At 47.6% G+C, this 26,884-nt stretch overlaps 1 protein-coding gene across 1 annotated transcript; it reads right to left on the bottom strand.

The window, feature by feature from the left end:
- Positions 1-288: 288 nt before the first annotated feature.
- Positions 289-26,657, bottom strand: LOC131263961 (protein bowel). Its single transcript, XM_058266250.1, has 2 exons — positions 25,831-26,657; positions 289-1,816 (listed from the first exon to the last, which is right to left on the bottom strand). Exons 1-2 carry the CDS (start codon positions 26,655-26,657, stop codon positions 289-291), a joined length of 2,355 nt encoding a protein of 784 aa, XP_058122233.1.
- Positions 26,658-26,884: the final 227 nt, after the last annotated feature.

Below are 26,884 nucleotides of genomic sequence, written 5' to 3'. Positions count from 1 at the left end.
ATATAACCCTTGGAGGACGATATGTCCTGGAAGTAGCACGGGAAGAGACACCCTTCCACTCAACACTTTGTGCCGATTGGTGGCCTTAATCTATACGGGGATTCACACATTCACACAGTCACTCTATCTCTTAGGGAAGCACGCTTGAAAGAGGCGTTATCATAACGTTGTTTTTTCTTACTTTAAAACTCGAACAAACGGTTCGTTATCGTTGTCGAATACATCCTGTTTGTACTGTTACTTCTTCACGCACGCATGAGAACCCTGCTGTATCAGTTCTTCTCGACGCTAGCGACGCATGATGTCCGCTATGCTGAATCCAGTTTTCCTCTGCGGTGGAGGTTGAGGCTGTGGTGCAGCGGCCTGCGTTGGAGGAACGTGTTGTGTCGTCGTGCTCGCAGCTGCACCGGCTGAAGGTGTAGACTTTGATGAACCTCCACTGGAGGAGGCCCCGGAACTGACCGGTGAAGGCACCGGGGTGCTTCCGGTCGATGTCGCTGAAGAGGTCATGGGTGGCACTGTCACCGACGCGGTTGATGGAAGCACCGCTGGAAGGTTCGATAGGCTGGCCAGGTTGATCGGAACGGCCAACGGGCTTGGTGTGCCGAGTTGAACGACCGGCGGTGGAGGTGGCGGAGGAGGCAGTGCTAGTCCCGGTGGCAAATGCGGTGAGAGCAGGACGGGTGACGATGATGGGAGCGAGGGCGACATCAGAGGGATTGACTCTCGGTGCGGCGAGTCCGGTGGGCCTTTGTGAGGATCTTCTGGAAGGTGTACGCTCTTGTGGTGGTGATGGAGTTGATGATGGCCGCGGCCATTTTGTTGCAGATGGAGCGATTGCGACGAGGAGCCGGAAGAGGCGAGTAGTCCGCGTGACATGATGGGATGCGGTTCCCCGTCGGGTCCCATGGCGCGCTTTCGCAGCGGAATGTGGCTAAGGAAGCCACCACCGGGTGAATCCATCAGTCCTCCGCTGGTAATCGTCGCCGTCGCCCGTCCTATGAGACCCATTTTGTGGTGAAGATCACGCCGCACGTGGAGCATCGGTACGAACACATCTGGCGGATGTGCCGACGCGGGTTGCTGCTGCAGAAGTTCTCTTTCGCCCCGAAGATCTTCACCAACCAGTCCCGCTGGATGCGTCGCCGGGCCGGAATGTTGGGAAGATTGGGACGAAGTCGAGGAGCGACTGCCGTGATCGTACTGAGGACGCATCGTGTACGGACTCTTGGAGCCCATCGGCCGCTCGTGATGGCACTGGACGACCGGGGTCGGATCGGGCTCCGGGTGCCCGGCCACACTGATCAGATCGTCCTCCTCCTCCTCCTCATCCTCGTCCTCCAGCTCCGGGCGTTCGTCCTCTTCCCGCTCTTCGTCGTCCAGCTCGGCCGACACGGGCATGTCCATCGGTGGCGAGGGCGATCGGTTCCTTCCGGCCGGGGAGTGCACCGGCGAGTCCACCTCCAGCACCGTCTCGTCCTCGTCCCCACTCAGCTGGTGACCGTCGTCGTCCACCCCGACGTCCAGCGCCTCCGACGGTACGTCGCCGACGGTGTGCGTGAGCGCGTGACGCCGTAAGTCGCAGTTCCGCCGGAAGACCTTGCCGCACGAGTTGCACTCGTACGGCTTGTGGTCGGTGTGCGTCAGCAGGTGCGTCTTGAGGTTCGAGCGCTGGTTAAAGCTGCGGTTGCACACCGGGCACTTGTGCGGCGACTCCTCCATGTGCAGGATCTTGTGCACGGCCAGCGTTCGCGACTGGCAGAAACCCTTGCCACACTCGGTGCATTTGAATGGCTTTTCCTTCGAGTGAATGTATCTGCAAAGAGACGGAACGGGAAAACAAAAAAAAAAACATTTCGGTTAAACAGGGGATCGTATTACAGGGAGCGTTCGAGCGACACTTTTGAGTATGGTTTAATCACGGTCAACACACCCGATACCCTAAAAACTGGTTACTGTCTTTTACTTTGGTTACGCACGGTTCGGTGTTAAAAGAATGTTTTTTCTTGAGCTGGCTTCGACCAGGTTTCCACATCAAGAATATCAATTCCAACGTCTGACAATAAGTTGTCGAATACAAAAATATTGTCACATTGTCAAATTCAACCTTAAGGGATATTAAACAAGTAATACAAGAATGAAAAGTTATTGATTGGAAACACATTCATCCCTCACAGACCTTGGATCCCGCTTGGATTGTCATGCCCTGTCGTTTTCGACAAGCTGTCACACTATTGAGGATGCACTATATTTTGGTTTTCAATTATCCCAACGTTTCACCACAAGCTTCCGGGAATGCCTTCGTTTATCTGTGATTTTCTCCCGCGTACCAAGAAGGAAACTGTAGTTTTTCCGACCCGTCACTCAGTCAGGCTGCCAATCCAATCGCATCCGGTGGCGGTTCGCAAGGGCATATCCCTCCCCATTCTTTGCTTCCCCAGCGAAGGTCAGGAACAATGGGTTGTTAGAGCAAACTATCTGTGTGTGTCATCGATTATTTATCATCCATCGGCATCGACAAACGCGCCGTGCAAATGTAGCACAAACATTGCACAAGAGCATAAGGAGCCGTGAGTCCGTGACAGTCTTAATCAGACGAAGGCGCATGCTTCAACGACCCACAAAGCTTAACAGAAACGAACTATAATCAAATGCAGCAGGCTTCCAGCAGGAATCGATGCGATTGTTCTGTGCTGAGAATTTGTGCCGGAAAATAACCACGAAGAAAACCACGTCCCCATGTTGGAGCAGCCTTTCCTGCGAAGAAGAGGCAACTTTTCGCTTCCTCTTTGATCCTGGCTTTTCGGGAAGTTCGGGACCGTTCTGTCGATGGTTGGAAAATTACCGCTGCAGGAAGTCATGCACATGAATAACGAGCTTCGAAAGTAGCTGCCTTCTGCAATCGATCGTCTCGTTTCAGGCGGGGATGCCTCGGCGTGGTTCCGATGTCTAGGAAAAGCCGCCGGCCAGAACGTCGTACTTTGCGTTCTTACCCGCCGTTTCCCACCCACGCCTTCCCCGGGAGGCTTTCGCAAAACGGAGAAGAAACCTCAAGCTTCATGCGCAGTCAAGATGGTTGCTTGTTTTGCGGGTTGTTGCGCTTCCACTAAACGATATCGAAACACGAAACCACACCGCGCCAAAGCGGATGCCGAAGCGGCCCACCAGAAAGGCACGAAAACTCCGCAGCATATTGACTGCAGTCAACTGCAAAAGTGGAAGAGGCTGTTTTGCTGTTCGACGGAGAAAAATCGAACCAAGAAAACGAACTCCGTAGAAAAGTGTATCCCGTGGTGTGGTTGGGTTTTTTTTCCTTTCTTTCCTCCAGATGTAACCTGAACTCATAGGCAAGAGGGCGCGTGTGGTGGGGAAGGAATCGGGCCACCCTCCCTATCGGGAATCGACCGTTGCACTGATAGGGAAGAAACAATCACGATCTTAGAAGATTTTTCCGCCCAGAAATTTCACCCATTCCCTATTCCTTTTTTCCGCCCATTCCCTATTCCTGTTTTTGTTATCGTCCCTCTTTCAACTTGTTTTCCTTTTCCTTGCCAAATCTTCGCCATCACCGTCGTCGTCTTCGTTTTCCCCCGGTGTATCCAATTCGAAACGAATGATTCCGGCTTCGGAAGGGAAAAGATGGCGAGGAAGATTGCGTGATACGGCTGACTGGCATGTGACTTGTGGCCGAAGTGTATCGAAACGGTCTCGAAAAGCCACCTCCAGGGCCAATCGCCATTTGCCTTCACCGGCATCTTGCCACCCCACGGATCGAAGGTGGAACGGGTTCCCGGGCGGGGCGGGGAAATTGTATCATCTGTTTGAAGTGCATACAGACTTTTCAGTTGGGCTTGAGGTTGAGGAAAATACAAAATCAACAGCAAAGAAACGAACGTATCGAAGGAACCGTATCGAGGCAGAGTGGTAACCATGGTGAGGCGGAGAGAGAGAGAGAGGTGTTTTGGGTAATGGTAATGGTTACCTCGACGGCACGAGCAGCATCTCGGGAGCGTTCTCCGAACGGAACGCATCGATATTGAATTAATGAATTGCAAATATTGATCGCTGCGTATTGACTCGGAGCTTGCAATCCCGGTGCAAGCGTTTCTGTGAACCACATTGTTGCATGTTATCAGATGTAAAATGCGGCGACTTGGGAAAATATCCTTTACTAGCGAAAAATATAGGCACATTGTATGTTTGATACCGTTGAAGTAGTTCAAAAGGAAATCTCAAATGTATTTCACAGCTACAGCTACTATTTTATCCTGTGGAAAATCATCAAAATATATTTACTGACTTCTCTTTATCATAGTCTATCCATAATATCACTATCTCCTAGGACACTCCTGAGTGGCTTCCCAAAAGTGAAGTGATTTAGATACCCGACATTTTGGTGGTGCTTTTCGGTTGAAAAATAAAACCGTCCAACGTTGGCTTTTCCGTTGCGGACAAAATATCACTCGGCCAGCGCGTTGTAATTTATTGGGTAATTTACGACAGAAGCGCAACGCCAAGAACGGCCGCACGGGAGTTTCACCCTTAAAACAGAGTGGCCCACCGTAGGTCCCGGAGTGAAGAGGCTCACAGTCTCCCAAAACTCCTACCCACTTCCTTCCCATGGAAGGATGACGGATCGGTTTGCGTTGTGTCCGGGGTTCGCCCGTCACACCAGAGCTTACGTATTTTATTCCAAGCTCCCGGGCGACTTCCGGACGATGGCCAGGAGATGATTTTGAAATTATGATAATAACCCACCATTATCGGCGTCATCAGTGTCAGGGGCAGACACATTCCGAGCGAGAGAGAGAGAGAGAGAGAGAGAGTGGTGCAATTTTCGGCACACTACTGGCGCTGGGAACTGGACCTGGGAGCTCCCTACTAGAGCGATGGTCATAAAATAAAATAAACATCATCCGCAAACTGCAACCCTGCGTCAAATAATCCACTTCCAGGCGTCCGACAGGCGTACGGTAGCGAACGACGTTAGTACGCGTTGGCAAGGATAGATTGTGGGAACTCTGATTCTGCCGAGGCTGAAACTATAGTACCTTGGTTTAATTAGCCAGTAGCATACCCGGTTCGGGGCAGACCACAAGGTCCAATAGTCACTCCCTAAACACCTGAAGCCAGAAGATGAAGAAGCCATCTCGCCTGGACCACCCGAGCAGGGTTTACCGAGCCCGGTCTTGCAAGACACATTGGAAACGGCGAGGTCTGCAAAGCCGTTTCGCGGAATGGTCCGAACATGACGATTATTTTTCCGAAAATAGTCCAACAAACAACACGACTCCCAGCCGCGTCCGATGAGTGCCATTTCGGGGTGTTGTCGTTCTCGCACCAGCCGACGGGTATTCATCAACCCGAAGCAAAGCGGCAACAAATTCGCGTATGTTTATTATCGTACGCGTACCAACCACCAACTTCGAGCAAAACGACCCCCGATAGGGTTGGCGAGACCACACACCATGGCTGAAAGCGGAGACTGGAAAATTCGGTGGCGTGAGAAATGCATCACTGCACACCGGACTGCACTTTTCGGGAAGGTTAGGGTAGGGTTACACACACGAGGACTTATAGGGACGTGTTTTTGGACAGCTTTATGGCAAATCTGCTGACGGTTTCGTGGTACATTCCCTTCGAGGAACCTCGAAAAGCGTTGTGGTTTACGTCAGTATTACCTTACCGTCGCCCAACAAAATGTTTCCTTTCCAGTTTCGACATTGTACCTTCAGTCGTGGAAATATTTACGAAGCAATGCAACACGGCATATAATGTAGTGTGAATATCATAATCTTCGTTTCGTTATGTAATTAGTTCGCAACATCGACGGCTCCTATGTGCCTTCGAATGTGGTAGCAAACACAGTTGTTTTATCAAGCGTCGGTCAACGGAGCGCAAAATTTTATGCAAAACCAGTATGTGAGGCTTAAATAAAGCAGTCTGGAAAACCGTACCGGCAATCCGTGAGCCAAAGGTGGTTAATTTAAATTGCGTTGTAATCCTTTTGCATGAATAAAAATATCATTATAGCACCGTTCGGCTTGAAAATGTGTTAATAAAAATAAATCTTTCAACTACGCATCAGCTTTGGAATCGTGAATTAAATTGTATTTGGGTTTAAATTGGAAATAAATTTTGCACACGCTGTACACTGGTGTTTTCTCATTGAGAGCATCCCAAACGCAATACAATTGTGTTTTAATTATACATATGACTTGGGTTGGAGTGCAAACAAGCATTCCAATCAGACGGCATACCCATGGCCTTCACTAATTAAATACCACCAAACTAAACCTACATCCCCACAACAACCAGAAAGGAATTTTTGCAACAATCCTTCACGCAGCACGGTGTCGATAGGAGATTATCGGCTTTTGATAACTTATGTGATGAAACGTTCCCTCGTCGAGCCGTACTTATCTCCACGATCGTAATTAATGGGGGATTTTAAGACCACCACAATTTGTAACCAGTTTTCAATTAACGCTGATGTGCAATGTACGACGATGGAGAAGAAATCAGTCGTGCACGCAGTCATAACGAAGTCATGTGTACAACCCCATTTGTTTGTTCTAGGATCTCTTCCTACCGGTAGCAAGATGGCTTGTGGATGTACGAGTCCCAGACAATCAGCAAGACTCGAGATTGCATTCTGCGATAGCACGAACGCGCTCTGATTTTATCTCCAACTCGTGGATGTTTCATGTACAATATTATTCATCCTTACCTTATGCAAGCGGACCTCTGCTGTGTGGCAGGCAAGGAGCTACCTGCTTTGCGTCATGTTTTATTGCCGCACGGTCTGGGCGGTCCCCGGTGCAGGTGTGCGCCAGTGTGTTTGTGTGCAGTGTCCCGTAACGGGGCTGGTTGCAGAAATTACCCAGCCTAGCTGGTGCAGCACTGGAGGAGGCCAAAAGTTTGCAACGGCTCTCCGGTTGTGGCTGCTTTTCCGGCGGGTTGGCATTTTCCGCAAAAGTTGAAGAGAGAAAAAAAAATGGTGGAAAGCACCGATGGCACCACAAGTTGCCACTCGGGACACACTCATAATCTGCCCACCGTCGAGGTGGGAAGGGGGGGAATTATAAATCGGTGTCCTCGTGAAAATCCCGCTAACTTTCCACGACGTCCGGTCGGGACCGCTGCGGTGGACCGGTTTCAAAACATCGGTCGCAACGGTCTAGCGGCGTTTGGCGCATCCGACGGATAAAATGCCTCCCCGGCGACAAAGCCGAAGTGTGCAGCCCGGGAGGTGAGGTTGAAAAATGATTAAAGCCATCATAATTAATGAATTTTATAATTCGCATGAGGCCATATCTGTAAGGGTTGGTTTTATTTTATGCGGTAAGGAAAAAATAATCCGCAATGGAGAGAAAAGCGCACACGTCCCGGGGACAAGATTATCATTTACGGCGACGGATTGCACAGCTGCAGTTGGCAAAAACGCAGCAAGGTGCCATGGAAGCCGTGAGGCCCTCTTTTTGTCTGTAATTAAACCTCTACATGGCCACCGGTGTGATCACGAGGCTGGATTCATTGATTTGTCAAGCCAGGCCAGGATCATCAGGCTTATATTAATTGTCGATGGAGCTGATTGCTACAAAGTAACTTCTTCGGATGAAAATACCAACGGGCGGTTTCTCGGGTGGAAAGCAACATCCCACAAGTAGGAATAATCATTCCATAAGCCGTTTGTTGAACGGGGTGGGGGAAATTATACATAATTTTGCAACCACTCGAAGCGGCTACTTTGTAGAACCTCCGTTGGCTTCCGTTTCGACTGTCGATGTGCGCAACAGGGTGGAAAATGCTAATCCAATCCGTTCGCGGACGATAGACAGCAATGCATCCGACCCCGGAGGCCAGCGTTTGCACTTCTCATTTTTAATGCAACAGGATGATTAAAGCAATGAAATATGTTTCGTGTGGAGGACTTTTAGCACACGGCTACTATCTTTCTAATTAGCAAATGAGTCTTTAGTTAGGTATGTTTTTGCAAACCAGGAAAAAAAACACATATTTCGTCCGATACGCTATGAGAATGCTGAAGGAAGAAGCACCAGAAAAGATCAACCACTTTGGCCACGGAGCTCGTTACCATCGCATCTGCCAAGGCTTTTCGGGGCGGGAGGGCTTTAGCGTTTTGAATGGAAAACCTGTTCGGTTTCGGCCGAGGTTTTCGGGCTTTTCAACGGGCGAAAAGCGAACATAACGTTCGGTTGAAACTGGTTTCATTGATGTTATCTTTATCGACCATCACGTCGTCCCCCGTCGTCCGCGACACAACGCCACGCACCGGCCCCGGAGGGTTTTGCAGAGCTCCTCTTCGGCCAGGCTTTGGAACCAACCGGTCACGACTGTCGGGGACCGGATGTGCTGGATTGATATTCAAATTCAACTCAAGAGAGGGTTTTAAGCGTCGGGAAACCCTCTGAATGGGAGGGCGAACGGTTTGCAGACGATGTGTTTAGGAAGAATGAAAGAACTGGGACTTCCTCCCTGTAAAATCCTTAAAGCTTTACCGATGTGCTATTGATTCATGAGATTTTTGAGTCAGATGTTTAATTTAAAAAGAAATCCTTTACTTTATGGAAGAAAAAATAATTGACTCCATAATCGCAACTCAATCAAAAAGATTACGCTCACCGAAACTATAAGCCGATTATAAAAATTTATAACATCCTCTATCGCATTCTGAAACATCGAAATTATTAAACTAGTTTTGCAGAATTGCGGTCATTGACACCAATATTAAAAGAGTTGAAGAGTGTGGACGAAGGAATTCGTTTTACTAATGATCAAATTGCACACTTTTACCTGCTTTACGGTAGGATCATATTTCACGCCGGACTTAATCGAATTTCCAAATCCTTCTCGTTCCGTGAACTACTTCCAACGGCAGTTTTAAATGCGCACATCGGGGTCGGCAATACTTTGTTGCTTCAAAGCACGGCGAGAGAGTCGTAAAAAAGAAGATGCTACCACTTGACTGACATGAAGCGAATGAAACCGATTTTTTCCGCACAAACACACAGATTTTATGGAATCAACCTTGAAGCATCCTCGCATCTGGAGGTTTTTTTCCCCGCGTTAGCTTAATGTCACAATGTGCCTTACCGAGAACCAGAAAAGACCACCAACAAACGGCGAAGCGGTGGAGAAGCTATTCGGTGTTTTCAAACAAGAGAGGCAAAATAAACCCACGTCCAACGAGTTTTGTCTACGGTCCCACGGCGACCATGGGCGTACGTCATTTACCTCGCAACGCATCCCAGGAGAAACTCCCGCCTCCCGTTACATCGGCCAGCGGTGTGTGGCCAGCAAGTATGTTTGCAATTGAAATCATCTGCAAACAGGTCAGCAACACAAACGAAAAACCGCCCGCCCCATAGCTGTTGATTGGCCGCGCGGTGGAGGTAGCTGAAGGAAAGGCAGTTGGTGACATTTTCATTTGCAAAGCACTGTAGAGTTAAATAATGCTCACGGAATTGAATATTAATTGACTTTTGTGATCTTTCTTCTTCAAGCCCTTTTTTCTTCGCGGGAAGATCCGAAGGAAAATAAGGGTCCTAAAGAGGAACAAAGCTCAACAAATCGAAAAGAACAATCATCTGCATTGATCTTCGGCGAAGTGGTCAATATTGGCTCGGGCCAAACACTTCAACCATAGGCCGTACTCGTACCGAATGCACATCAATGCACGCGAAGAGGCCTCTTGTGTGGGCCATGTTCTTGACCGGTCAGGGAGATGTTTGTAACGATTTAGTTCCACCGATACCCCTCTATTGTTTTACACCCCAAAAACCCTTACATGAATATTTTAGTCCTGCTGGTGGTTCGTCTTGAAGCCTATTCAACCCTAAGGCCCCCGGCTTCATAGGGGATGCTTCTCGACCCCTGCTCCGTGGCACTTTGAATGCGCACGTACTTGAGAAACGCGTCCAGTGTTTGCTCTAGCGATGACAACTGCCGTGGAAGATTAAAGCACCCGGGCCGACCGAACGCAAACACATTCCGCCCGGAGGTGGGAAAGATCTGGGCGGCCGTTCAGGTGGCGGTTCGAAGACGCACTTCCCGGAAAACCCGGTGGGAAGTGCGTCAGCTTTCGGTTGAAGAGCGGGCAAACAGTACGTAACGGTGATGTTGTAGCTTTGGGGGGAATTTCTCATCCTCGCCATTGGCGATCGGTTATGCAAAACAAGGTTCAAGCCTCGCTAGCTCGTACTGTGCAGTGAGAAAGATTTCGCGAACATGCGAAGGACGAGTGTCCGACATCGTAATTCTCCTCAAAAATAGCTTTCAAAACATTTTACGAGACACTTATGAGGGGGTTAAGATTTCGCACACAAAAACGTCCACGAATTTGAGCGAAAACTCCCCAATCATCTTCTTAATAAATCATCGACATTAAAGATGATTAGATTCTTCGCTTTGTTGGATGCAATAAAGTTTCCTCCCCAAAAAACCACTCCATTAAGGATAACTCATTTAAAAAGGGTCACATGTGAGTCCGTTTGAGAATAAAAATATAAAACCTAAATCGTACCTGTTTGCATCAATCTAGGAATGGGTCGAACGTCTTCCTAAGAAGACGAGAGCGAAAGGGAGACTGAGCGATGCAGAAAAAAAAATCATGCCATACTGGAAGGCCCATTAATCTGCCAATCTAAAACTTCGGGTGGGGGGAGGATGCCATGGGGCGCGACGGGGAAAGAGGAACACCGTCAGGACAAAAATAAATAAATAATCGGTCAGTTTAATTTGTCCCGGTCGTCCCGTGAGGTTTCGGCCGAAAACTGCTGGCAAAAATGTATGCTACGGTGGCCCACCCGTCCATTCCACCACTCCGATGCTCCAGCATAGGAGCTTAGATGGTAAAACTTGAAATAAAATAAAAAAACGCACCAAAAGGAGGCGAAAACGAGAACCACCGAGACTCATTTGCACACCATTCGATACCGGCAAAACCGGCAATATCTGCCGACATCTTTCGCGGCTGGTAATTAGCATAATTAAGCGATACGAGCCGCTGGCAGGCAATATTTTATATCAACGTTTGGGATACTCGCTCGCGGAGTGAGATTGAAGTTTCTTCATTTTTTTGTTTCTTTCATCTTTCAAATACGTTTTGCTCCATTATGCGAAATCGAACTGGAGACGAGTTAGAGCAATTTGGAAAAAAGCAGCAAACAAAGTAAAATACGCAAAGAACGAATTTTGCAATCTAAGTGCAGCTGATTGGCCATCGTTTGGACTCGAACGATCGTCAATATTATCATAAGATTAATGTATCGTTAGAGAAAAGCTGCATAAACTTTAAATAAATCTTTGGTTTGAGATGCATTTGCTCATAAAATTGCATTTTTGTTAACCCATTTAGCATCGCAATAGTACAAACAACATACCGGGATTGAATCAACCCTTTCGTACGCATAAGCCTTATGCAAAGGATTTAAGCATTCCAAGAAGGCTTGTCTCGGTTCACTCGCCAGTAATTATCGTGGTGGTGCCAGATTTCGTGCGAAATCGTAAACCATTTCGCCGACCGAGTTCGATTGGATTGATCCCGCGGATGATTGGATTTTGCGTTCGCTCTTTTTTTTCCGCGTTCCCCCGCGTGTTCTGACGGATCGCTTCGATGATGGGAGTTCGAAACCGAGACGGAACCTTGATGCGGTTTATGATGTGGTCCGAGCCGATCACGGGGTTGGTTTTTTTTTTATTTCCCGAGAGGATCAATCCTGTTTGAACTGCCCAAGGACCGAACAGGACACTGCCGGTTAAGAGGTGCACAAAAAAAAAGAACCAAAATACCTTACCACAACAGAAACCACAGACACAAATTAACGGTGTGGAAAAATAACCTGACCCCGCGCTCGGTTCTCCCCCAGGCGAGTGAGAGAAGGACAGCGTTCGAGGGTAGTATTAAAGCGCTTTTTAATGGTCGGATCCGGTCGGAAATTATGTCTACGCTTCAAATCCCTAGACGTCTCGTAGGATGTTTTTATATTTCGTTTTGGTTCTACCTCGTCGAATGCATCCCAGCAACAAACAGAACTGCAGTTTGCGAAACCGTCCGTGGTTGGTCGGAACGGACGCACACGTGAGGATAAACATTATGGACCGTTCTCGACGGGACTATCCATAAAACGAGAAAAACACACATGCGCCCCATGACAAGCCCCAAACGCCTGTAGCCGTTTGGGAGGCTGCGCTGTGGCACCCTTCCAGCCATCGAGGGATTTGCGGGCCAAAGACGAACCAAAGTCCAGCCTGATTGCGTTTTAGTGGCTTCACTAGAAATCGTTTCCATTCGAAGAGACGCCCGAAGCTTGATTTTATGTCGCCATTTTTTTGTCGGTTTGTCTGTCCCAGTTCGGTTAGCTCCAAGAATTGGTCAAGATGAACGTTTGCTGTTGGTAAAACAAACGCTCCCTCGGTAGGAGAAGTTATGTTAAAATCCCTAAAGCCAGGGACGGTTACTGCAGGTTTACGAGCAAAACCAAGCAAAAGGTGCAGGTTTTTAGGTCCATCGATCGCGCATCGAAGGTTGATTTAAGGGGTCTTCTTTTTCGTTCCCTTCGGAATTTATGAGAATATGACTTTGAGTTACCTAAAATCGATCCGCGACCGTAACTCATCGGAAATGGTTTACGCTTTGATTGGCCTGAAAATGAACTACCAACCATTACTGATCTAGTGTGAACCATGTGTTGCTTAAAGTATTGAGAAGCATTATCAACAAATTTAATATCATCTCTTTTTTTGGTAAGATATTTGGGAGGTTCTTTCAACCCTAGAAACACTTGCTTTGCGCCCTGAAGTCCGGCAAAACAATTCTCCACGCGATCGAGATCACAATTACTTCCAATCAGGAGATTCGGTTAAAGTGTGAACTGTTGAGAATCGGTAATTGATTTCTAATGAGCGAAGGTGTGTTCCAAGCGCCCTCTAAACGGGCGAACCCACACGAAAAAATGGCTGCGGACTAGATGTGCTACCTACGATAGATATTATGCCTTTTTTTTACCTTGACTTCCTAAAAAAGACGGGGCCTCATGTGTGCCCGCCTGAAGGTGGTCATGCTTGAGACCTGATTCTGCGGTCGATTTTCTGACCTCGATCGATCCGGCCCCACGAAGACAAATGAACACGCTGGCGTCCGGGTGGAACAATGAGTTTCTCAAGTACTCCCCAGTGGTTAGCCGGTACGGGTTCGGTCAAGAAGAGCTGTAATTACGGTCTGACGCGCCATGAAGACGTGGAAGGTGGGTTTTTTCATCTCCTCTACTCGAGAATAGCACCACGAGAGCAACACTCTGACGTGGTCTAATTTTCTCCCTCTTCGTGGCTCGGCCGATGCATTGCAAAGGTTTGCGTGGCTCTCTGGCCAGCCAGCGCCATTGTTGTTGTTTTCAACCTCCCGCGGGAAGAGGATCTTCAAATTAATCACCACCAACCGCCGCCCAATCGGTGGTCCATTCGACAGCAAAGACTCTCAAAGGTAACCACAAGCAAGGGGCAGAGAAAAATCTCAGCATCATCATCCTCCCAGACGCACCCTTAATAAGTTGGCGTGGCTTGGCGAGGCTTGTACTGGACGCGATTTAACTCCGATTCAAGCGAGAAGAATATGCGTGAAGCAAAGCTTGGTTATGCTTTTCTTCTGCCGCGCAAAGTGCCTTCGAAGGAGAATTCCATCTTCGGCAACATTTAATCATTAGGTGCATGAAATTATTCATTATTCTTCGTGACGCCGGTGACGCATTCCGCAAATTCTATTCTGAGGGGTTGCGCGCGCCTTTCGTTCGGGTCATAAGCAAAAGGGGTCATGAGAGGGAGGGAGGGGGGGGGGTGTAATTATTGCGCGCGTCTTTCCAAATCAAACCCAGAACTGCATGCCATTTTTTTTTTTCTTGCCGCCCGGTCTAACTAACCAATTTCCCCGTTCAATCCAGTTTCGTCGATCCGAACGAGTCAGTGTCAGCCGTAAATAATAACCGGTGTCCAGTGGAAGGCACGGGGAGGCGCGCATAATTATCCCTATCCGCAGGGATGCGTGCGGTTGCAGCGACGATTGATGATCGCGGCCAAACCAAGCCGAAACCACACGTCTACGTGTCCCTGCAAATGGGCCCGTCGAGAGATACGATAGCGATTGCGAAGCGCGATGATGGACGTGAGCGTCGCGAGATGAGAAGATGACGTACATACACACACACACACACACACACACACACACCGCTGTCCGCCCGCAGGCATTATGCAATTTTGAATGTTGCTGCAACGTTTCGCCGTCGTTGCCGTCGACTCCTCCGAGAGGAAGAAAACTATAATCGCAGGCATTCATCCGACGTCCGGGGACACGTTCGATTGTTGCATGTTCGGTTCGGAATACGACCTCTTTTTTTACCGTACGCTTGTGTTCAATCGCCATCCGTGGACGGATCGTATCTCAGCATCGGAGGAAGTCCGTGATGGCGTTTTTTTTTCCCTTTCTTGCTCCCTCCATTTTTATCGGCCACCTCCATCGTTCGCCGATGCAATGGGCCGACATTCATCAAACCGCAGGGCGAATCTGTTAACCCTTTTTTCATCTGTTTGTGATTTTCGCTTGCAGGCACAGAAGAAAAAAAAAACGGTACTCGGCCGAGACGACAGCAGGGTCGATTGTGACTCGATGGGACATCATTCTGACAGAACGTGCACTCATCGAGGCAAGTGCCATTGAAGTGGTTTAGAGCTTGCATGTATGGAAGCTGGTAAACATCCACTTGGTGATAGCGGTTTATTTAATTCTACGCTGTTTTTACACGATTAGTGAATATTGAACTTGTTCGCTTTAATGACCCCTAATGATAGAACATGGGCAAAGTACTCTTTTGCATGAACACAAGAGAGCAGATAGCAGACAAAAAAAAAAATGATGACGGAAACTTTCCCGCGAAAGGATACCAAAAAGTACCGCAAATTTCATCATCATCCAATCTTTGGACGTGCTCGGAGAAAAAGGAAATTGTTCGCATATCAATTAGCGCATCGGTTGCAATGAACATTCCGAGACGTTTTTGCTGCCGAACGAGTCATTTATTAGGCGGCCAGCTCTTGGAATCATTCTCAGGGGGCGAAAGAACGAACTGATATAATGAACCATCCCACCACTCGCAGTCATCCGCCCATCTGTCATTGTCACCGGGTCTTTTTCTCCAGCGCCGTGTGTCCAGTGTGCAAGTTTGATAAATGATTCCATTTCCCAGCATCCGTCACCCCGATCCTGCTCCTTTGGATTTCCACCTTTCGATCAATGCGATTGCCCATGTCCTGCCCTCGCGATTGTGTCCCACAATGGGTCAACACTGTCGAACGATAAAAGCGTGGGAATGAGTGTGCCACCTTTGGCGTGACCATTGCGATGGCGTCCTTTTTGGTGGTGTGGTCCATCGCCGCTCGTGCTTTTTTTTCTCGTGCAGGTGCAGGTGATTGCTTCGCGCCTTTGCGAATCCGAGGTTGGTTGGGGGGACGGTAATCGTGTGGAATAAATCATACGGTAGCCTGATGAACTGGGCAGGTCGCGGCCTGGCAACAATGTTGTGAAGAAAAAGAACACAGGCGTTTGTACAGCAATACAGTAGTCCGCGTCGTCGGGAAGGCGGGCCTTACAACCGTGAGGAACCCCGGTTTGATGTAAGAGATTGCTACGAGTTCTGATGGTCCGTTTTTATCGCGTCACTGCCTACAACGACGATGAGAATGACCGACACTGGACCGAATGCATTAATCAATGACATGATCAGAAAACTTTCATCGGAGACATCAGCCGCTAATGGACGCTCGTGAACGGGGTCCATTCGCTCAGCGAACCGTAACCGTGTGCAGCGCGCGGATGTCTGCTTAATGCTTCAGGTTTTGCATTTCCCAGCATTGGCCATCGAAAACCTCCATCGGAACCCACCGACCCGTTGGAAATTGATTGCCGATCAGCCGTGCGATCGATCGGAAGAATATTCATTACGCAAAGTACCCTCAGCAAATGGTCCTTCCCGATAATTACGGGCCTTTTTTCCGCTTTCGCGTCTGCTTTTCTTAACCGGGTCAGCTTCGGACCGGGTTGAGACGGTGTCTATTAAATAAAATAAATCATTAGCTACACTTTGGTTGCGATAATGGCGAACGTCAAAAGGGACCACAGGATCATTATCTTGCACAACGATGGGCCTTGGCTTTTTGTTCTCCGAATGACAGTATGAGAATACGGAAAGAAAAGGGCTTTTTTAAATCTAGAGCGCCATGATAAAGGAAAGGAAACTAGCGGCACCTCGATACGTTGGCCTGGAAAGATTCAAAAAGTGCATGGTGCAACTAATTGTGACACATTGTAGTGGAGAAAAAATGGAAAGAACACAACGAAAATTGCACCCAAAGATTCAAAGAGAAGCAAAAACTGAGATCCAAACTGCAAAATAGGAAGAAACGGACAAAATAATTATCATTACACTTGGCCGCAAGTGATTCGGTGTCGTAAATCAAAAATGCAGGTGGTTCTTCTTGTGGCTTGTGTGACTTCGAGTCCGCCGCCACCGATGGTTGTAAACTTTTTTATTAAGTTTCAACTTCCTTCCAACTGCGCACATCCTGCGAACGGTACGATTCTTTTACCAGCGAAATCGCACCAACGCCTCGATTCGAATGGAGACTTTTGTATTGCAATTTCATTTATTTTCTCCCTTTCGTCCGTCTTTTACGGTGCAATTTTTATAGTGCGAATTTTATGTGCATCCACCCCGGAGGCGGCTGGGCGAAGGATTTCGTGTCCATTTCGTTTAAACCCGATTCCGGGTCGTTCGTGTGCTGCTTTATCGCGGGGCGTTATTGCAGCAGCTTCCACCCGGAGCTCGTCATAAAGTTCTAAGGAAATAAAGTGCTCTTCCTTGTGCTTTGTGTTAGCGCTCGGAAAAAAAACACATTTTTTGTCGTCAACGGAATACAACTTTCGGGTATTTTAAAATGGTCCCGCTCACGAAAACAAAAGGGTTCACAAAACACAAAAGTGATGTCGGTGAAAAACGATGTCCACGGAAGGAAGGTAAATGGTTCCCTTTTCGGGCCAACGTCGATGGGTCGTCAACAGTGTTAAACCAACGGAAAAAATTCCATATACGATACAGCTCCATATCCAACGTTGAGGTGTCTAATGAAATAGAAGATGGAAAAAAAAACACACACACACACAGGGTACCAAATAAGAGCCTTCTTAAGTAACAATCCCTCAGGCTCGGAAAGATACCGGTTGTAGAATTCATTCAAGAATGTCACTAAAAACGTGCCGACTCCGCATGATTGGTGTGATGAAACTGGTTGTGCGGTAGTGTTGGGTGGGGGGGGGGGGGGGGGGGGAAACAGGAAGCCCATCCATCCATCGGTCCATCCACTTTGCGTTTCCTGTTTCGGGCCGGGGCAGAGAGCCGTCGACCGACATGTGGAATGTGTGGCGGCGGTGGAGTGTGTGTGGCGGAAAGTGTTAAATATAGCAACATAACACTAATTAATGTTATTTCTCTTTAATGTTGCCCCATACCGCGCGGCTCGGAGGCTGCGTAGGGAGGCTGCAGGTGAAAAAAAATCTTTAAACAAAATGGAAGAGCTTGATCAACCGATCGCTCCAAGTATGGAGTCGTTCCATTTTCTTTTTTGTTTCAGTCAACGGATCGCGGATCGAGCGGTCGCTTCAGTCGAGCTGTCAAAAGTTGGTGCAAGTTAGCGTTGATCGTTGACCATGATGACGTTTATGTCGGACTTTAGCACTCGCCGTTCTTGGAACGAGTTGGCTCACGGAAGGAACGACGTTAGTGAAGTTTGTGATTATTTTATCGCCATTTTGAAACCCTCGTTCAGCGGTCCCTGGCAGCATCCTTCGAGGCTCTGAAGTGCGTTAAGTACGGAGTCAGATTTTGTATTTTTCACACAACATTTCCTCAGGCATGCCATTCCGTCCGCGTGGACATTCCAGCGCTCCCGGTGAAGTGAAGCGATGAATAAATTATTCAAATCGAACGCGAACGATTCATCTGCTCTTCAGCGGATGGTAACCGCTACGCCGAGCCTTGTCCTGTGGTCTCGCCACGAGAAGGTTGCTTGCCGATGTAACCTGTGGCCAAGACACCGAGAGAAAACGGCTCCTTTTCGTCTTCAGATCCACTCGAGAGGGGAAAAAAAACTCCAGCTCGCTCGGAATGAGAAGCTATTAAAAATTCGTTTCCTACCAGCCAGCTCGTTTCCCCCGCTCACACTTCACGTGGCCGATCCTATGCAAATCAAATGAGCTGGAAAGCGACCGCAGCCCAAAACCCACCGACCGTCGACCCAACCGTGGTCCCGAGCGCCATCGGCAGGAGAGCTCTTGACGGACACAACTAGCCTCGAAGCAAACGAAGGAGAGGAAAAAAAGGTGAAGTCTTCAGGCCGAGATCGATCTCGAAGACGTTCGAAAACGTTACGGTGGTAGCGCTCGTAAGTTTGTCATCACCATCGACCCTCACCAACCCGCAACGTTTAGCGCATCGTGGCCACTACGGGGCGAAGAGGAGGGGGCAAAGGGAACCCGCTTATCGAGCGCGGCCCAAAGCGGAACGTTTATGTTATTGTTTTCTAATGATCTATTGAATTTTAATGGGCAAAACTTCTCTCTCGTCGCTTGGCGCACTTTTGGAGTTTTTGCTTCCTTTTCTTCCCAACGCCCAAGCACCGTGCCAAGTGTCGAAAGTGACGCGTTTGTGAAAACAGAAAAACAAAACTTGGGAGGAGAAAAAAATACACGGCGTATTTGTGCGAAAAGAAAATGTAGCACAACGAAGTCAGTGGGGGAACGGAGTTTGGTCCAAATTTGGGCACTCCGGTAAAGGGTGTCTCGGGTTTGCGTTCAGGGTAATTTCTATTTGGCAGATCGCGTTAAATAAAAACTGCAACTTGAAATAATCGTCCGCTAATGCAAAACAAGCCGTACGACATTCAAAAAGGGCAACTCCAGCCAACGTACGAACAACCATAACCATTTCCATTCGGAACAGTTCTCGAACCGTGGCGTGATGGAGAAAAACAAAACTTTGCATCAAGTGGTCCCACAACAGGCATAAGTTTTCTGAAGGGCCAAACACTTGGCAGCAGATTTTTAAGAACAACTCCGGCGTCGTATCCTTTCTCTGGGAAGCGTTGGGAGAGAACGTTTAGCAAATGGGCACAACATTTGCATCCACAAGTGCTTTTTAAAGGGAAAGGAAAAGAAACCCAGAATGCGTTTCAACGATGGTGAATTGTTTTGTTCCACTCAAGCACTTGAATTTCCCTTCGGTCCCGGCTTACAATTTCCACTATGAGCTTCCTTTTTGAAAAAAAAAAACATCTTGAAAGCAACTTCCTGAAGCGCAAAACACGTCCCACATGGAATGAAAAAGTAAAAACCTGCACTTAGTAGCTCCGTTAGATGCAAACGCGATCTCAAATGGTAGGTTTGTTTCCGCAAAGACGATTCCTTTAACTTGTCTTACCTGCAATGAGAAAAAAGAAGGCCAATTTTAGAAAGGAACGAAGACATTTTCAACCAATGAAGTTTATCGTACATCCAACACAATCCTTTATCGTCGCTTCCACCCCTTCATGCACGAATAAGGAACGTTTTTTTTCTTTTGGCATAATTAATTGCGGTAAAAGATGACCCTCGGAGCGGCCCCAAAAACTCGGTAATGAAACGGCGTCAATCCCGCAAAGCGGGTAGGAATCTGATATCTCACAAAAGTGTAGAATAAATTCACACCATCATCTGAAAAGCCCAGCCCGGCCCGCGGTTTCTCGTGGATGCTGCCAAAGAAAGATGACAATCAGCCAGAATTCCATTAGCGGCTCAAGAGAGAGGTAAAACACGCTGGTGGTAGTGGAGATGGTGTTGGTTGGTTGGTGATGTACGTGCGAAGGAAGAATTCCTCCATCCGTCACTTTTCGGGCGGATAGTGGGGGGAGGAGGGTTGACTTTAAGGCCGGTAACAGCAGGCTCGAGTTTGGCGCGAACAACGCCAGGAATGCTGTGGGTTATAATTTTTCGGTCGAAGCAAAACTTGGAAACCGCGAAAGCTTGCGGTGATTCGGCCTTTTTCCAGCGCGGCGGATTGATGGTTCGGGATGTTTTTTCCCCCAATTCGGCTTCTTCCACCACAGGTGGGTGTAGAGTAGAGGGAGTAAAAAAGAGTGGATCGGTAAGAAAATGGAAGGTTCTTTTCTATCGAACATCTTCCCAACAACCTTCCTTCATATCGATCGGCGTTATCGCACCGAATCAATAATCGTTCGAACCGTTTCGGGAAAAGGCCCCGGAAGATGGCCCGATTTTGAGACCGTTCGTCCCCAAAGGGCTCGAAAAAAAAAGTGTGGGACTCCCTTCCCCCGCGCACACACACAGAGTCATCAAGCCAAGAAAAATCACGTCCATATCGATTGCTCGCCGTTGATTTCATCTTCGGGGTAGATCTTCTTGCTTTTTATTTAAACCTCTTCCAACCCGGTGCGTTCCACCTTGAGGAGAATGTGGCGTTTCTTACGGCAGTCACCCAGCAGCCCGCCCTTCCCGCTCGCACAGTGAAACCCTTTCGCTGCCAGTGCAAGACCTTGGAGGAAGCAGTACAGTATAATTATAAAAGAATTCAATGTAATTATTTCGCTACATAAGAAAACCACGTCCCTCGCGATTGAAACCCTGCCCCGGACTTGTATCGCTTCGGCACATGAACTCATGGCCACGTACGTGAGTGGTTTGCACAAAAAAAAATAAAACAGGGAAACCTGACTGGGGCTTTGGAACGTGAACGAAAATGGGAGACAAAAAAAAACGCCAGCAAAAGAAGGGTGGAGAGTTTCACCCCGTGGTGTAGATTCTTTTTACTCCCCATGCTCGCTTCCTTTGCACGACGAAAACGACCCCGAGGGTCGGGTTTCAGGTTGGGTGTCCTGCGTGTCCGGGCAGCTCCAGCTTTGTTCGGCGCAAAATGCGGCAGAAGAATCGATTCTACATGGCGGGGTTAAACTTTTTCCACCATTTCACCGGATCTGCAAGCTCGGGCTGTGGTTGCCGTGCCGTTTCTTCGGTCGCTGTAAGGGACAGCGGCCGGAAAGTTTCCAATTCTAATGTTTGTTGCTCCCCCGTCGCCGGCTCGTAACAATGGTAAGGTAAAGGAAACGGGTTGAATTATATATAAGAACCATCACCAGAGTGATCAGGAAATTGGGAGGAACTGGAAAACTCAAAACAAACTGCAACCAACAATCAACAAAGTGCAGCAGTGTGCACGATGGCCCGAATCAAATTGCAAAAGTTTTTTTACCCAACCGGAAAAACGGACGCAGGTTTAGCGTGAGTGCAGGGGACCAGCGGGGACGGAAGGTAAAACTTTTCCCTAACCATCCGAACAGGTTTCAGCTCGATAGCGAGCATTTATGTTGCTTTACGAATCAACAGCTTACCAGGGAGCCAATTTGTTGAAGTTCGATTAAATTCTACAAACTTTAAAAACAACTCCCTCAGATGCTTTTCAACGGAGAGAATGGATGGTGGGCTAATCAACCGTAAAATATTTCCTTTCATGTACGGAAAGTCTATCTCAAACTTTGCTCCGAAATTGATTTTTGGTTTTTGTGACCGAGAACAAAACACCCCCCCGACCGTAAAGCGGAATTAATATTTATAGTTCCAATCGGACATAAGGCTTCCCAAAAGTTGATCTTTTCCTTTGACCTTTCGTTAGGTTGCACTCACCAAACTAAGGTTTCTTTGAAATCGACAGCGAAAAAAGGACAAGAATATATTCCACCTTGTTGTCGGCGAGTGGTAAAATACACACCATGAATACGTTGAAAGTTGTCCCGCCGCATCGTCAGCGCCTTCCGTAAGGTCCATAACCACAACACTTCCTTTCATGTTGTGCAAAAGTGGTGGTAGAAGAAAGAGTTTGCTATAGTTTACATACTCAAATTAACGTTTCGCCGGGTATGTTTTACATTTTCGGACGATGTTACTCAAATTCGCCCAGCGTCGGCGGCGCAGGAAGATGTTGGTGAAAGATGTTGCACTTTGTAAATGGGGCAGGATAAACTTTTCGCCCGTTTCTTGTCGAACAAGTAGCAAAACTTTTCGTTCACCTCCACAGACACAAAACTACTGCACCGCTTCAACGCCCAGCTTCACAACTTGCACATGCATCTTTTGGCATCGTTCGGTACCGGGTTCAAAGCCGTTTACGCTGTTTTGTGTTTGAATTGGGTGGTATGTAATAAGGCCAGACGATATTGCATGGAAAATGGGTGGAAAATTGGCTTGCTAACAGTTCCCACAACCCAATAACACAAGTTTATGAAACAAACATTTGTTGAAACCATTACATTTTTTCTTTTTTTTGCTTGAAATATATCAAACTTTAAAAGAAACTAGAAATTAATTCTCGAAGCCATCACATTTAAAGGACCTGCCTAATTATAGCGAACACGCGAATGTGTGTCTTTGTGATTAATCGTGCGGATCGTCTGCACGATAGCATCGCAACCATTTGTTACTGTTGTTCCAAACAAAAGATACAAAAATTGCCGCCCGAAACCATACGTTGTGCAGAAAAAAGTATCTTTTGTTACTTTAAAGTGGCTTTTATTCGCTTTAACAACGCAAAAAAGGATAAGGAAAAGCTCCCTTTATTCTTATTTCCGTTGCTTCCTTTCACTTCCTCCAGGCGGTTAAATATTGATAAATTAAGTCCGATAAGAACTCCCGACGAGAGCCCCGTTCAGTTACGTTGCATCCTTACCTCGTTCGAATTGAACACGAACGAGGCTACTTCGCTAAATAAGAGTTACTCGATCGATTGGAAGTTGCTTTTTTTTCTTTTTGTATTTTTGCAACACGAGTATACCGTGCACTTTGCAACACTTCAGCCTTCCGATGGTCTCACAAGCAATAGGGAGAGGGAGTTCTGCAGTTCTGCCGCGCGCTACATTTGCATATTAATGAGCGCCGGATGTAAAAACAAAACTCCGATGCAAAACTCAATTAAAGTGCCCGCGCGGATGAAAGTGGCTTCGAAAGCGAGGGAAATTGTTAAAGTCGAAAAACCGTCCGCCAGCACGCGAAGCTCAACAGGATTGCATCGAGTGCCTTCCGAGGGTTTTCAAACGGGGACGGGAATTTTTGTATTTTAATTTTTATTTCAGTGGCCCGCGGAAGCTTGTGGAAGTAACGGATCGAAAACAAAAAAAAACACACACACTCTTAACGGTGGGTATTAATTGGCAACTTTTAATGAATTGCAGCCATCTAAAATACGGTTTGTTGTGGAAAACGAGTATCGAAAACAAAAGTGAAAAAGAACGAACTGCGTATCAGATGTGACAGTTTTAATTTTTTGTCGGTGCAATAAAATGAGGTGTCCCACTGTGCCGTTGGATGGCTTCTTTTGGACTTAATGCAACATGATTTTTGGTGTAAAAAAAGACGCAGCCTCAGCGTGGTACAGTTGCTTATTAGGCTAGCTTATTAAATTGTTAAAAACATCTTGCCAATTTGGACAGTCGTCCTCCAGCAGTTGGACATACAAAAAGGAAGAAAAAGATGGCTATAATAAATTTGAAAAACGGAAAACTTAATAAGCATCTCTCAGCATTTCCTCGATTGGTGTTTTTTTGAATATTTCTTTTCATTTTCACACTTCATAGGGCGCACGATGAACTACATTTTTGTTCTCTTTGTTCTTTACTTTCAATTCTAGAAAGGAACTCTCCCTCTGTGAACAGGAAATGGGCAAAATTTTGCAGTTCGATCGTCACACCTTATGCACCACCGTTACCAACCGTGAGTAACAAGGAAAAGTGGGAGAACGCCATTGCTAAAGGCTTGGAGTTTTACACTCGATGGTGCAATCACACCCTCTGCTTCCGATCGATGCATCCATTACTCGGCGCGGTTCTAACCGGAACGCAAACGGAAACTGGAAGAAAATGGCGAACGCCAACCGTAACCACCTGTTGCGACACCAATTTTTCCTCTCCTTTCAATCTACCTATGTGTGTGTGCGTGCGTTTGCTTCCTTGAGGCTGACAGTTCTGATGAAGAAAAATTTGAAGAAAAAAACCAACGAGGATGTTTGCCCCGAAGCGACCAGTCGTGCTGATCGAAACGGCACTCGATGGAGTCTCGGTTGAAGAGGGTTCGATTTCTTCCATTCGCGCTTCCCACCAATGCAATTCTATTGATTTTTTTGTTTTATTTTCATTTGCTTCTATTCTTTTACACGTTCGCAAAAACGACCATTTGCAGCAATTGTGGAAGCTGCATTTCAATTGCATGGTTTTGCATAATCGCTTCGCTAATTACAAGAGCACATTTTCGCAATTGTACCCGTTGGACGGTTCGGTTCTTTACGTTTTACTCAAATTTTTCGAGAGAGAACAACCAGTTGTTTATTCTACTTTAAACTTCTTTTTGTTTTTTGCTTTCTCTATCTTTTTTTATCATCAACCAATAAAACTAACGATCAAAACGATTTTTTTCATTTGTATATGCAAGTCTGATATTTTATGGCAAGAATTTTATTAATCTTGTACGAATTTTATACTTCTGGAACATAACTTCATTAACCACCAATTAATCACACTGGATACTAATGGGCATGATTTATGTTCCTTGCGTTTTTATTACAAGCTTCCAAGTTCACAACGAACTTCTTAAATCATCCTACAGCTAGGTGGCTGCTCATCGAGCGAGTTAATAGCTCGAAATAAATCTCGTGTGTCTTGGTTTCGTGACCGTTGGAATACGTCAAAGCTACCTTCAAGCCCAAACACGATGTTTCCGTGTTCATCGGCATAACCGCAAAAGCTGCACGCAATCGGCTGCACAATTAAATCCACCAATTTCTAGCTGTTGCTACTACTACTACTACTACTACGACCACAAAAGAACATCGCAACCCTTGTTTGCCCCACAAAAGGGGTGAGGTTGCGTTCGCTAAATTGATCGCATTTGTCTTACGGAAGTGGAAGTGGTTGGTCGCATCGACTAACCGCGATCCGGCTAAACCAGCCGAGGACGAGGAGACGTTGCCATCTCGAAACGCGAATCACAGTGACATTTACAAGAGCACGCAACACGCGCGTCCCGACGGAAAACATGCAATCACCGACAGCTTTACAGAGCAAACCTCCCCCGGCGAGTTTTGCAGCAAGTTCTCGGCTCGGTGTGCAATTAAAATCAATTCGGTCTAGCACGCGATCGGATTCGGATTCCGTGAGAAAGTTTTCCGCCCGACCTCGACGGGCAAGCTTGGCAGATTGTTGCCGAACGCAAAACCGCTAGCAAACTTCAGGCCGTTGCCTCGCGGGGAATTCAAATTCCGCGAAGGCAAATGTAAATCATCGTCGTAAAATCGCTTCCATTAGTCCAACGTCGGCCGGTTCGGCCGGAGCCTGAATTTGCCGCAAGGGGCCGAATGGGGAGAAAAGTTTGAACGACGATAATTGCCATCCCCCAAACCGTCAGATCGATCAAAGGCGAATCTGTTTTGTCAAGGTTGAGGGGAGTACTCCGGTTTGGGGCAGCATTGATAAGCTATAATTTGTGACGATTCGTTTTATGAAAGATCGTTCAGCAAAATTGGCGAGCCTTGAGGAGTTCCCATGGATTAGATTCGCTTCGTCAAGGGGGTTCTATTTTTAGGCAGCAAAACCATTCGATCGTTAAAAGCATTTAAATTACTGGTATCAGCATATTTGGAGGAAGATGGATAATAATGTTGTCCCTCTTCTTACCTGTGGTCGCGCAGATGATCCTGTCTCCGGAAGGCTTTGAGGCAGATGTCGCAGGAGTACGGTCGCTCGTCGGTGTGCGTCCGCTCGTGGATGAGCAGGTTGTAGGATTTGGTGAACTGTCGGTTGCAGAACTTGCAGATGAACTGCTTCTTCGGCCGGGATGCTCGTCCTGGTGCCCGCAGCAGTCGTCGGTCCAGTCCGGCGTGCATCCCCGGAGGTACTCCCGGTGGGTAGAGACCTACGCCGGCTGGTGGGAACGTGAAGGTGCCGGCGGAAGTAGGTGAAGGACCCGGTCCACCGAGGTACGCACCGGGTGGTGGGTAGATCCCCGACGGGGACTGAACCGGTGGACCTCCAGGTCGGGGTAGTAGCATCGCTGCAGCCGCAGCCTCTCGGAGAGCCAGCTCTTTCCGTTTGTCGGCCATCATGGCCATTAGTTCGTAGCTGGAGCCCCGCTTTGAAACTCCCTCCTTCGATAGCCCATCTGGTGGACCATCCAGCACACCCGGAGGGTACAGTCCTGGCCGAAGAGCCCTGGAGGGAAGCACCGGCACGAAGGCGGAACTCTCGCGACCATGATGTTGAGGGGGACCGCCTCCCGACGCCATCAGGTGATGTTGGAAGGCGAGCTGGCTTTCGTAGCCACTGCTGGAGGAGGAAGGCGTTCGGGTACTTCCACCGCTTCCACCACCACTGCCTCCGGAGGAACCGCGGATTGTGGGAGATGTTGGAGGACCTCCGTTGCCGGCGAGAAACTGATCGATACGGGACGACCGAGAGAGGGTCGCAAGACCTCGGTCTTCCAACGTTGGACCTTCAGTAGGCATTTTCTGGAGAAATGAAAGAAAAGTGAATTAGTTAAATCATTATCTAAGGTTCATTACATTTTTAATAAATATCAGTAGGGTAAAGGTACCAATAGTGGGGCATTTAGTCATGTAACTAACAATATGATGTAATTTATAAGTGTCAAGAACACAATATTTTACACTTACATCCTATAATGGTGGTATAGTTCCTATAGTTGTGTTATCGTGTACCTTTAGTGGCGGTA

The sequence above is a fragment of the Anopheles coustani genome, chromosome 2 (genome assembly GCF_943734705.1).
Source record: "Anopheles coustani chromosome 2, idAnoCousDA_361_x.2, whole genome shotgun sequence".
NCBI lineage: Eukaryota > Metazoa > Arthropoda > Insecta > Diptera > Culicidae > Anopheles > Anopheles coustani.
This window is presented reverse-complemented; position numbering and strand designations above follow the sequence as displayed.